Source organism: Apaloderma vittatum, unplaced genomic scaffold (assembly GCF_000703405.1).
Source record: "Apaloderma vittatum isolate BGI_N311 unplaced genomic scaffold, ASM70340v1 scaffold5468, whole genome shotgun sequence".
NCBI classification, from domain to species: Eukaryota; Metazoa; Chordata; class Aves; order Trogoniformes; family Trogonidae; genus Apaloderma; species Apaloderma vittatum.
The window spans coordinates 37,314-49,687 of record NW_009731133.1 but is presented as its reverse complement, the minus strand read 5'-3'; the positions used below and the strand labels follow the sequence as shown (position 1 = coordinate 49,687).

The following is a 12,374-nucleotide window of genomic DNA, read 5'->3' as shown; positions in this document are numbered from 1 at the left end:
ACAGTTTGGCTTGTATGTCTAATAAAATGGCACAGATGATAATGGAAATACCCAAAAGTAGAGACTCTGACTTGAGGAACTGGGAGAAATAGAACTGCTTTTAAAAGTATTTAGTTCAGGTATGAAATTCATGAGGATACAAAATACCACTGTGTGTCCATGGAAGACAGAGCTAAGAGCATATACACTGAGGTTCCCTGGGACATTTTTTATAGCAGTTCCAGTCTGTTGGAAATATATAAGCTTTGGATTCAGTTGTTAGACTGTACAACACCCCAGGCTTCTGCAAACTGCTTTTCCCTTGTCCTACCCATATTATCGTATCTGAGCCTCTAATAATGTGCAACATAATAATTCTTACAGCTCTCTGCAAGGTCCAGAAGTTTTCATGCATGAATAACTGAGACAGGAGGTGATCAAAGCAATTGTCCAGGTTCTCTCAGGAAGTCTGCAGCACAGCAGGGACTTAAACCAGATGGCCCACATCTCCAGATAACTTTAAATATTGGACTAATATTACTCGCTGCTGGCACATCCATCCCACGACGCAACACGGTTCTTTGTTGCAGAGCCTGGATGTGGTTTAGCTGTGTTAGCTTACCCCTGCTCCCAAGCACAGCAATTCAAGAGGCATAGGCTGCTTCCATGCTGGGAGAGACAGTGATTGATAACTGGCAGAGAACCAAGAAGCTGCAGAAACTGAAAAGGGGGCACGGAAAGGGTGAAAACTCAGCAGCCAAGAGGAGAGCTGCAAGTCTAAGATTTTGTTTTCTGATGGCCATAGAGGAAGAGACCACACGTTAGTTTCATCTTCCCATTTGCAGAGATAACAAATTTGTAATTCCTTTTTGAGGCTGAGAGGGGTTGTGTGCATGAGATCTCTATAATAAATTAAACACAAACCTATTGACAGCTCCAGGAAAAAGAACACTTTTTTGAATCGAATCATTAAAGCTTCTCTTTTTATATACAGGTAAACTTACTTCCAGAAATCCAGCATTTCCTTTGCAGAGGAGAGGGATTATGCCAGATAATGAAAGTCTTTTCAGGTATAATTTCTTCAAATCTGCATATGTGATGATGGTCTTTTAATAGTTGTTACAAGAAGTGTCTGAAATGAGGCTGTCAAGCTTACAATTCTTTTTTATTTTTAGTCATGAATGCATAAGGGAAAAAAAAACCCCAAGGTTGATAATCCATTTCAGACACCACTTAAATACTGATTGCAGTTACGCGGTATCTTTTCAGGTAAAGATATTGCATTGTTCAGCTATTGCATACTAGAGAAATAATTTGGCTACAAGTGTCTTATTTTTGGACTGTTTTGTGTTAATATAGTGTATTGGTGTTTACACTTCAAAGCCCTGGGTTCGGTGTAATATGTTTGTTCAGCTTTACAAAAATGTTGTGGCATGGAAAAGGAGTAGGAGTCTGAGTTTGATTCCCATCCAGACATAGTTTACTGATAAAAAGCCTTTGCATATTAAGATCATCAACCAGAAAAGTTTAAAGGTTATGGGCAAGTAGCCAGAGAATTCTAATTTACTATGGGTGAAATTCAGCTTTGAATAGAAACTGGGAAAACTGTTCTGCACCATAGTCAGTCTGTTGAAACTACAGAGGAACACCTATTATCCCTGTTACAATACTAAGTATCTAGTGTTGATGCTGTTTCAGATTTATCATCTATCTTTGTTACATAAACTTTGCTTATAAAAATTCTGAGTTTAGGTTGGCTTTTTTTTTGTAATTCACTAACAACCAACCACATATTTATTCCATTAGTATTTAGCCTTGTTTACAAATATACAAGGTTGATAAGTTGGATCCCTTCCCTTTCCCCTCTCCCCTCTCCCTGTCACCTTATATATAAACACTATATTTAACACATAAGGAAAGGATTCATTAGATCTCATTTAACACTTTAGAAGTTAGGTAACTTCTGCAGTAGTATTCTAGTTTTCCTCTTAAGAAAGGGAGAGAGAGGGCACCTACAAACACTATTTCATTTTATCCTAAATAATATGCTTAGAATAGGTGTGTTGAATTACCCTCTGCAGGTACTTCCTTCTCAATTACCTCCCACCACTGACTGTAAATGAAGCCTAGACAAGTAGCTTAGATTAAAAACCTGACATTTAGATGCATGACTGAAATTGAGGTTAGGTGGTTCTTAAACATACCATGTTTCTCCTTTTAATTTTTGTACTGTTTCATTTAAAGACTTATCAATGTTTAAAAACTCTGCAAAGTGTTTCTCTTACCTGCATGTTGAGGGTCAGTTTAAATTGGACATTTCAATTTTCCTGGTGCAGTACATTGTCAAAACTGATCATAAGGAACATGCAATATAATGAACAATATCCCGTTCCCATGAGAGTTCTTTATCATGAAGTCATATTACACCAGTAAGTGATACGTTCTGTTTTGGCAGAATTTTAAATATGTCTTCAGTGATGCCTAGAGCCTTGGTTCCTTTGCACTGGAAAGTGAATTAGAAAGTATTCTGTTACACTACCAGTTTCAGGAAAAAAAACTGAGCAGGTTCCTAAAAATTTCAAGTACCTCAGGAACTGGTAGGTACTACTCACGTTGTAACAGACTGCCTTTAAAAAACCGTTTGTTTTCCCTTCTACTTGGAGAAAGACCAATTGCAGTGGTTTTATTATTTTGCTACTGCAAAACCACAAACACAAAAGACACTCGCCACACATAGAGCTTTCCCCTTAAAATATGCACCTTTCCATTGGCATCCATAAACTGTGGTGCAAGCCACTTGGTGTGTGGGATCTGTTAAGCTGTTCTGTGTTTCCTACTGTGCTGAGTTAGCATGACAAGGTTTTGGTAGCAGAGGGCTACAGGGGTGGCTTCTGTGAGAAACTTCTATAAGTTTCCCCATGTCCAGTGGAACCAATGCCAGCCAACTCCAACGCAAACCCACCACTGGTCAAGGTTGAGCCCATCAGTGATGGTAACACCTCTATGATAATGTATTTAAGAAGGGGGGGAAAAAACCCCATACATTACTGTAGATGAAGTGAGAATATGTGAGAGAAACAACTTTGCAGACACCAAGGTCAGCGAAGAAGGAGAGAGAGAAGGTGCTCCAGGAGCTGGAGCAGAGATTTGCCTGCAGGTGATGGTGAAGACCATGGTGAGGCAAACTGTCTTCCTGCAGTCCATATTGGTTCACTGTGATGAAGATAATCACCTGCAGCCCATGTGGGATCCCACACAGGAGCAGGGAGCAGAAATAAGTTCGTTTTGCCCATGATAGTAATTGGTGAATGATGTCCCCTTGTCCTTTTCTTGACCCACAAGCTTTTCATCATATTTTCCCTCCCCTGTCCAGCTGAGGCAGGGAGTGACTGAGCAGCTTAGATGGGCATCTGGCATCCAGTCAGGGTGAACCCACCATATCTCCTTTTCAAGGAAGGGCCATTTGTAAACATCTTATTTTGTACTTGTACTATTAGTGCTTTCCTAGCAAAGAGAAAAGCTCTTTTAACTGACACGGAAGTCCCATTGAAATCAAGGTAGTGTATGTGCTTGGCAGTAGTGGGCTGGGTCCTACCTGCCTGGTAATGAAGGGTTATACTAGCAGTCTGCTACAGAACTGTTAAATAAAAAAAAGACTTGCCCCTTGCTTTTTGGTTACCAGTAAAAAATATTTTGAACATAAATTTGCTGCAGTTTTTTAAAGTTAAAAAGACCAAATAATCTCTTAAATCTGTCTCTTCATCACTATGTGGCCTATGGGCTGAAGCAGCTGTTTCACCAAAAGGGTCTCATGCCACGTGAGACCCCATGGAGAGTCCTGTAGGATGAACAGGTTTGGCACAAAACCTATATCTTTTTAGCTGGAGGCTCAGAGGGATATCCTATGGTGTCCTAGATGACACTAGAAATCTGTGTGCGGGTACCTTAATTTAACACTTGGTATCTAAGCTCCCAAAACAGTTTTGAGTAAGCAAGGCCAAAAAAGCATTTCCTTTCAGCATAATTTAGGGTTAGCTGATTTGTTTCACACTAACTGTATAGACTACACTGGTGTCCACTGACAGGAGTGGGAACAGACTATGGCATATGGAGTCTTTTTCATGAGGACCAGATCTTAGAGTGTCTCAATCCAGAAATGGATCCCATTCAGTATCACTGGATATGTGACATCCAATTTACTATGTGTGAAATTCACCCACAGAAGGTGAAATCTGAATCAGAAGTGTATATAATTTAGGTAAAGAGGACAAAAAGGCAGAAGTTGAGGCAAACTTGTCTAGCCAAGATTTTAAACACTTTTCTCTCCTTCCATTCATCTGATGAAGCCATCTCTTTCCACTTCTCTTTTTTGCTTGCATCCTCTGACAGACCTTTCTTTCCAGCAACAGCAAAGTTGCCAATTACTAGAGTTTGTTTTATCCTCAGTCTTAAAATTATTCAAGGAAAGAACAGTTTTCATCAGTATTTCCTTCACAGAAGTGTTTTTTTCCTTTCAGATCAGTCACGTACTTTCACTCTTGTGTGTTTGAGTCAACAGAGCTTCTCTGCAATCCCTGCTGAGGAGGATCAGTTGGTTTGCTATTACTGTGTTTGTCATTTAGTCAGCCCCCCCGAGGAGCCAAGCAATTTCCTGCAAAAATGAAAACACAAAGTTACTGCTCTAAGAATTATGTGATCTAATTAAAGGCACACTAGAAGAAATATCAGACAGCAAGGCTGAGAGGACGGGATTACTGGATTTACTGTGGGTATGACAGTGCTGATATTGATAAGAGCGAGTACAAGGGTAAAGGTTATTTTTTTAAAAAATATTACTCTATTTGTCATTGTTGTGCAACTCTTAAGCTGTTAGGTTTTGTATTTAAGAGAGCATGCCCCTTCTCGTAGTCCTGTGGTATCGAAACAAAAAACAAAATGAGTTGTAGAAAATATCAAGTCAGTGATTGTTTTGCTTTTTTTCCTTTGTAATAGAAGAAATTTTTTGCCAGTCCAACAATTCAGATTGGTTCTATCTGTATGGAGGGGAAAAATTACTCATATAACAGTGATGACTGCTTTTTAGGAGACAGGAGGGAAACTGGGAAGAGAAAAAAAGGTAGGAAAACCAGAATGGGAGAAAAGTTTCGAGGAGCAAAAAGGTAAAAAGTATGTGATGTGAGTGGATAAACTGGACTGAGTAAAAGAAGGAGTAGCTGGGGGATGGGCACATGCAGCAGTGAGTTTGCGATGAAGCATAAGAATGATAATGGATCTTAAATTGGACATGAAAGACACTGATAAATGCTTTTGCAGTCTGAGAAGATTGGTCTCACTTCTTCTTTTGCAGGGCATTTGGCCCAATGTTTAATCAGGTGTCTGATGTCTGCTCACTATATCAGATCTGAGTGACAAAGAGGTTCTGATGTGGCTATTGAATGACCAAGGAAAGCTCCTGGCTTTTATCGGCCAGGTCAGAAAAAGCACAGCTGTTGTAGTGTTTTGTGAATGAAATCTTCTTGGAAAGAATGCAAATCTAGACTCTTTCTGAGGTTGGAGAATGACTGTGAAAGAGATTTCAGGTGTTCATACATGTACCCTACCACAGGTGGGCTGAGAAGTGGTTTGGCTGCTTCCTGAAACCACCCCCATCTCTCCAGAGATGGAGAGGACTAAGATCCACAATGAGAGCAGAATTGCTCAGCCTCAGTTTAGGGTATATGAAAGGCATCAACAAATACTCTCTTTGACAGGTTTTGCTTGGGAAATGCTTATAGCATTGCCCCTCTGATTTTCGTGTTTACTAGGGAATGTCTTCCCTCGTTGGCATTTGCCTTTCTTCATCACTTCCAGGGCCCAGCCTGTGCCATTCATAGCTGGTCTCTCTACCCATTCAGATCTTCACTTCTTTTTAAAGTAATACTTCTGCTGTACGCCTTCTTTCTGCATTTCTTTTTATTGGTGTCACTAGCTCAGAGACTTTATGAGTGACTCCCAGCCTTGCATGCTCACTGGGTCACCTGCAGGGCTGGCCAACAGCATTAATCACACAGAAGGTCTTGGGATAGGCATGACCCTAATGAAACTGAGTGGGAGGGGAGAGCAAAGATAGTCCAGCTGTGTGATTGTGTCCTCACCATGTGATATGTTTACTGTCTGGTCCCAATCCTGCACCAGTTTTCCTCTCCTCCTGCCTAGCAGATCTGCTCTGGCTGCTCCCAGTGTCCCTGGGCAAGGGTGATGAGTTGAGGGGAGGAAGTAAGACTGAGTGGAGCCACCGATATAAGAGAGCAAATATAGATTAAATTCATTTTATGTTGTAATTATTCAACATTTCTGTGACAGGAACATGATTCTTTATAGGGGGATGAATTTCTTTTGCCAGCTGACCCTTGTAAAGGTCTGCACACCAGTGGTGATCAGTTTTGTGCCTATTAGCTTTCTGCTATTGAAGTTTCCAAGAGCCAATGAAATCAGCATCTGATTCTTTTGAGTTAATTTGATTATAAACTCTTTTGGGCAGAATTTTCTTTGTTTTATAACAGCATCAGATCTCAGCTAGGGCAAAAATCTGCTTCTGTAGTAGCAACAAATTCAGGAGACTCAAAAGAAGTAAAGCAGCTAAATGAATTTGATTACTTGGTCTGTACTCTTCTCTATTCTACCCTGTTACCAGTACAGAATTGTAGCTGTGGTTCTAATCATGTAACAGTCATCCAGCATTTTCACTGGGTGTTTTTTTCCCAGAGATTTTAGCTTATGTAAAAATTTAACTTCTGATATGAATCGTGCACACAGAAGAAGCAACCCTTCTGGAAAATATGGAAAAAAACCTCCACCTCTATCTTCTAATTGTAAGGATGCTTTAGAAACGAATAAACAACTGTATTTAATAAATAGCTTTCCATGCACATGCCAAAACAGAGCAAAAAGATTGTAAATGATTAATCTCAACTGAAGCTATATTTGCTGATATTTTAAAGGGGAAAATAAACACATTTCAAAAGGATGCACAATTATAATTTTTTTCTTTTTAACCTTGAAACTTCACAAGTGTTTTTTAACATGAATTTCAGTGCATTCCAACCCACAGTTTAAATTCCTTTCCCTCTAGACCTGCTTTACTCTAATATTTATTTTTACACTAAATGTATTTTAAATAGTTTAGATTTCCAGAAATTACTAGTAGTTTGAAAGCTAAATATTCAGGGATTATTACTTTGACATTAACTGTATTACAGAAGGAGATACCACTGCATTTCTTGAATATGAAAACCTTTTAAGGACAGCTAAATCAATAGTCAGTAGTAGGTGGGATATTGAACTTGCGGCAACATGCACATTGCAAATGAGATCTATAACACATGTCAAAACTATAACTGGAGTGTTAAGTAACGAGGAAGAAATCATATTCCCATGAAATCTATGGAAATTTTTCCAGCGCTTCACTGGGGGTCACGATTGCCCCCAGTCTTCCTAGCTTCCTTCAAATACTCAGCATCTGCTTTGATTTTCGCAGCCACCCATTTCTAAACTCACAGGTTATAAAACTGAGCGTTAAAGGTTCTCTCTCTTCCTTTAGCAACCTCAAGGCATAGTGTGCAAGTCATAGGAGAGCACTAATCTTTGTTTCAGAGTCTTTTCATCCAATAGGTCAAATGGATAACAGGAGGCAATTAAATGGAACAGGTCTGCTTTCTGTGACAAGGCTGCAATGACCTCAAGGCATGTAGTGGTAATAATTCAGCTAAAATCATCCATCCTCCAAAACCAACGCTGAAAAACAAAAGAAATGCACTTTATTGCTCATTAATTTCTTGGTTGTGCAGTTTAGAGCAGGTTGCTATACATGACTGAGCAAAAGGCACTGGATAGTAGGCTTTATTTTCATCAAAATCCCCTAGTCCTGGAGGTGCTCGGAAGTCTGCCTAAGGCTCTGTGAAAGCTTTTTAGGCATCTCCTGGTGTGAAGCAATCTTTGCAGCTGTTTAACACACCCTTTCAACCTACAAAGGCTGGATAATTGCCCATCTGTAAATACTAGAAGAGGATGAGGTTGTAGCAATGTTGCTTTCCTGGTCTGTATCAGAAATAAGCTTTTTGTGCTCCAGCATCCTGCACCAGCCAAGGCAGATGGATGATCCCAGCACAGGATGCAATATGAAGTTCTTCAAACTCACTGAGATGCCCTGTCAGAGAGCAAACCTGTAGGGCTGACAGAGACGACCTGAATATTTTTCTTCAGAAAACGCTGAAAAATTGTGTGATGGTTATCATTATCCTTTTTTCCTGTGCAACAGAATTCAGGGTCCTACTAGAGACAGACTACCACTACAAAAATCTCAGAAGTTCAGAAAGCTTCTATGCAGCTGGAAAGTCTCCTCTATGCTTTCACAATTAATGTACTTTCATGTTCTAAAGTGATGTTTTTCCTGCTAAAAAGAAAGAAAAATTGGATTAAGACTCTGCAAGTGCTGAGTTTATAAAGTCCTTTATGAAAGAAATGAACAATGTGCTGGGCTCAGAACAAAGCACAGCACCTTAGTTGCATTTCATCCTATCTTTGGCTTTGGGCTTCATTAAACAACCAGGAGCTCCCAAGGTGACCCAATCACTCTTGAAATGTTTGTAACAGATCTGACAGTTGATGGGCACTTTAGAAACAAAATGACTTTTTTCTCACAGACGATAATCTTAATCATTCCTTGTTCCATGTTTGAAGCGTATAAAATATAGCCCACATGACCTTGAACAAAATAAAAACATTTAGCAAACAAACCGATATTCTAACTCTCCTTGTAACAACATAGGATAATGTAAAAGGAAGGATAAAAGAGAGGACACATTCTCATTCACATTCTGTTTCCTTTTCTTTCAACTGAGTGCTGCTCACTTGGTTCAACCAGTTGTAATTCCTCACCTTTGCAGATCACCAGATGTTCACGTTAACCCAAGTGTTCTATTTGACACCAGCCCAACGTGGCTGCAACCGTTTCAGCGCTGACCTGGCTCTGCTCCAGGAAGTCTTAATTTGTCCAAATGTACTTCTAGCTGTTGGTAAACCTTTTGCTGAGCCACACGTTGTAACTCTTAAATCAGCTATTCTTTGTTGTTTTTGCCTTGAATCTCATGTTACACTTCAGAACTCTGAGCCAAAGACAAGTAAATAACTTGGGAGCCGGAGATGGGGAGAGAGGGAGCAAGAAGTCATAGCTCTGTAAAACACTTGAAAAGGCTCATTAGATGTCAGTGTAGCTGCTGCATTAGATATCAGTTGTTGCTGTCAACTGATCTGTTTGACTCTGTGGTACTTTGAAAGATTGCAGTTGGCTGAACAGTATCTGCCACCAGCGCATGTGACAAAGAGGTGCTTAATTTTTTTGATCTAGAGGTGTTGACTTGCTTTGGTGGGTATTATACCTCCCTCTCACATGTGTGCCCCAGCTGTTCCTGTGTCTCAGATCTATGTTTTACCCATTGCTGTGGTCAGAGGGCTAATGTGTGAATTCAGCCAAAAACTCGTAGTGGCTTCCTTACCCATCAAAATGGAGTGATGGAGAACACCCTAACCAGAAGTAAAGTGGTGACGTTTGTCAGTTTTTTTAATGGTACCATTTCAGAGATGTCAGTGTAAGAAACCGTCTTCAAGCCATAATTTCAAGGAAGTGAACTATTTGATTTTTTTTTTTAGTGAAAACAGATATCCAGCCTTAGGCCTTTTTCTTTACACTGGATCATCACAAGTGGCAGCAGCAAAAGGTACTCGTGGCAAAACCTGCAGCTGCTCCTCAGGAAAAACAGCAGTTTGTGTAGCCTTTCAATTACTGCATAGCCACTTTAAAAGGGAAGATGTTCTTTTCTACTTTACACCTTTATTTTTTTTCTTTTGATCTTTAGCATCTGCTACAAAAATTACTAGTACTGAGATTTGGATTTTTTGAAAGAGTGGGTGTAGTCTGGTCATTGTGTTAGGATGCTAGATTCTTTCTAACTTAGTTTCCCAAGCTGCCTAATGCATATCAACTGCTGAGCCTGCCTCACCTCTTCCATTATAAGATGTTGATGTTATTTACATACTTTAAAAGGAGTGGTTAATTAACAACAGCTTGTAGAGTGATTTCAAGATGGAAAAACATAGCAATTACAGCAAAGAGTAAACACACTGCAGGCTAATTTTCATTGATGATAATGTTGATTAACAAATTTACAGCTCTAATAAACACTGTTACTGCTTTTCAGTGCACAAGCAGGTGAAGAGTTGCCATGAGAACTGATGCAGCTGAGTGTGTTACAGCTCAACACTATTGATGTCTCTTTATTATTATGATAATTGTATTCATTGATTACTAGGGCTAGATTGACCAAAGTGAGGGACTGTTGCTCCCAATTAACTCTGCCTGATGGTGTACATGCTGTGTGCCATGTCAAAGGAGCAAGTACCTTTGTGACAGTCTCGCTGCTTTTTCTCCTTCTCCCATCCACTTTGTGATGGGCTCTCTCCCAGGTGAATGCTAATACAAAATTGTGCAAGGCACTGCACAAACAGCATGCTCTACAGCATGAGGAATAAGCTATGATCATTGCCACCTTTTTTAGTTCTCAATGCTGATCACCAACACCTTAAATTTGTTTAACCTTTTCTTGAAGAGATGGCAGTTTTCCATTGTTTTGTTGTTTTGTTGTGGTATTTTTTATGTTGAAGCTTTTTGTAATGACTTAGGGACATACTAACACAGTAATTTGAGAATTTCAGGACACTTCTGTATTTCATCTATTCCTACCCGTTTTTAATCATACTTTTTTTGCTATAGCTAACTCCACTAAATGATCCACTGGGTAACAACGAGTAAATTAATGTCAAAGTATTTTTTTCTATTTCCCTAAACCAACTAAAACTATCCTTTAAGAAGAGTAACTACAGGTATAAACCTCATTTCATTCTTTTCAAATTTTGTCTTGTGAGTTAATACCATATTGGTTACTTGTTGCCTTAGCAACACAATTAAAACCATATTTTGAAAATAAAAAGACACTTCCTCTTGAATAACGAGCTGAACAGTCCCTCTCTGCCGCCCTTTTCTTTTCAGTGAAATATTTGCTTTCATTTACATTAGAAAATTATGTTTTGTGCATTTCCATTTTTCAACGTTATGGTCATTTTAACTAAAGCAATTGCTGAAAAACCTGTACCTTTGACATAATTTGGCTTTTGGCTGATCAGCTGAGAAGAGCTGTCATTCTTGACCTTTGAATGGTTTTGTTAATATTGTCATGTAATTATGACTTAAGGTTAAAAGTGTTTATCTTATAGAGAGCTTGGTCTGGAAGCACAGTTCTGCTTCCTTGCAGCTATTTGCTGTGGCCATCAAGGTAGGACAACCTGTCTCTCTCCCTTGCCTGCCCCCCTTGGCAGCGTTGGCAAGGGGGGTAGATGGGATTACTGTCATGGTCTTCACTGGGTTTTCTGTGACTTTGATCCCACTCATGGTCAACAGATCAGGATCTTGCTGTTTGGAGATCTAGGCTGTGAGATTAGAACTCCAGAGTCTGATGGTGCTGGGCTGTTCCTGGTGGATGTGCTTCAGTACCAAGTCACAGGGGAGCAGGGCTTGGCTCCATAACTTCACAGGCAGCTGCAACAACAAAGATCTGTGTCTTGCCTTTTTACCAATGTGAAGAGACATCAGAAAAAGATCTCCGCAGTCATCTGTGCAGTGTGGAGGGCCTTTATGTGTTTTAAGCATGCGGGTTTTGCCTGAACACCAAAGCTGTATGATCAGACTTTACACTCTGGGAACTTTTTGCAGCTGCAAGGAACTAGTTTTGTTTCCCTGCACAGTCAATGAAAAACCAGACCCTTGCTGAGAGCAGTTCAGAACTGGAATTTCTCTTAGTGCTGTAAAGACTGGTCTCTCTCTCTCTCTCTCTCTGTCTCTCTCTCTCTCCATTACCTAAAGACAAAGCCTAACAATGGCATTCTGCTAATATAAGCACTTCAGTTAGGTAACTAAAGTGATGCATAGGCGCAGTCGTTGTGAGGCCATTGCAAATTGCCATAGCGAAATACCATTGTGTCTCTACAAGGCAGCTGCGGTAAAAACACCACTTCATTTAGCACATTTGCTCTCTGTGCAAGTCTGCTAAAGAAATGACTTAGTGAGAGTTTACTAACTTGTTCCTGTTGGTGAAGTGACACTGGCTGCACACCAGGTGCCCACCAAAGCCACTAACACTCCCCTCCTCAACTGGACAGGAGAGAAAAAATACAGCAGGAGGCTTGGGGGTTGAGATAAAGTCAGGGAGAGATCATTCACTAATTACTGTCATGGGCAAAACAAACTCAGCTTGGGAAATTAGCTTAATTTATTACCAATCAAATCAGAGTAGGATAATCATAGA

General features: G+C 39.9%; 1 protein-coding gene across 1 annotated transcript in view; it reads left to right on the top strand.

Moving 5' to 3' along the window:
• The window catches only part of CPED1 (cadherin-like and PC-esterase domain containing 1), a gene marked incomplete at its 3' end in the record, with an annotated part of 79,129 nt that overhangs the window by 35,019 nt on the left and 31,736 nt on the right, over positions 1–12,374 (top strand). The window contains exon 4 of the mRNA XM_009875073.1: positions 974–1,049. Coding sequence (XP_009873375.1) covers positions 974–1,049 — 76 coding nt within the window. The remainder of the gene's footprint in view (positions 1–973; positions 1,050–12,374) is intronic.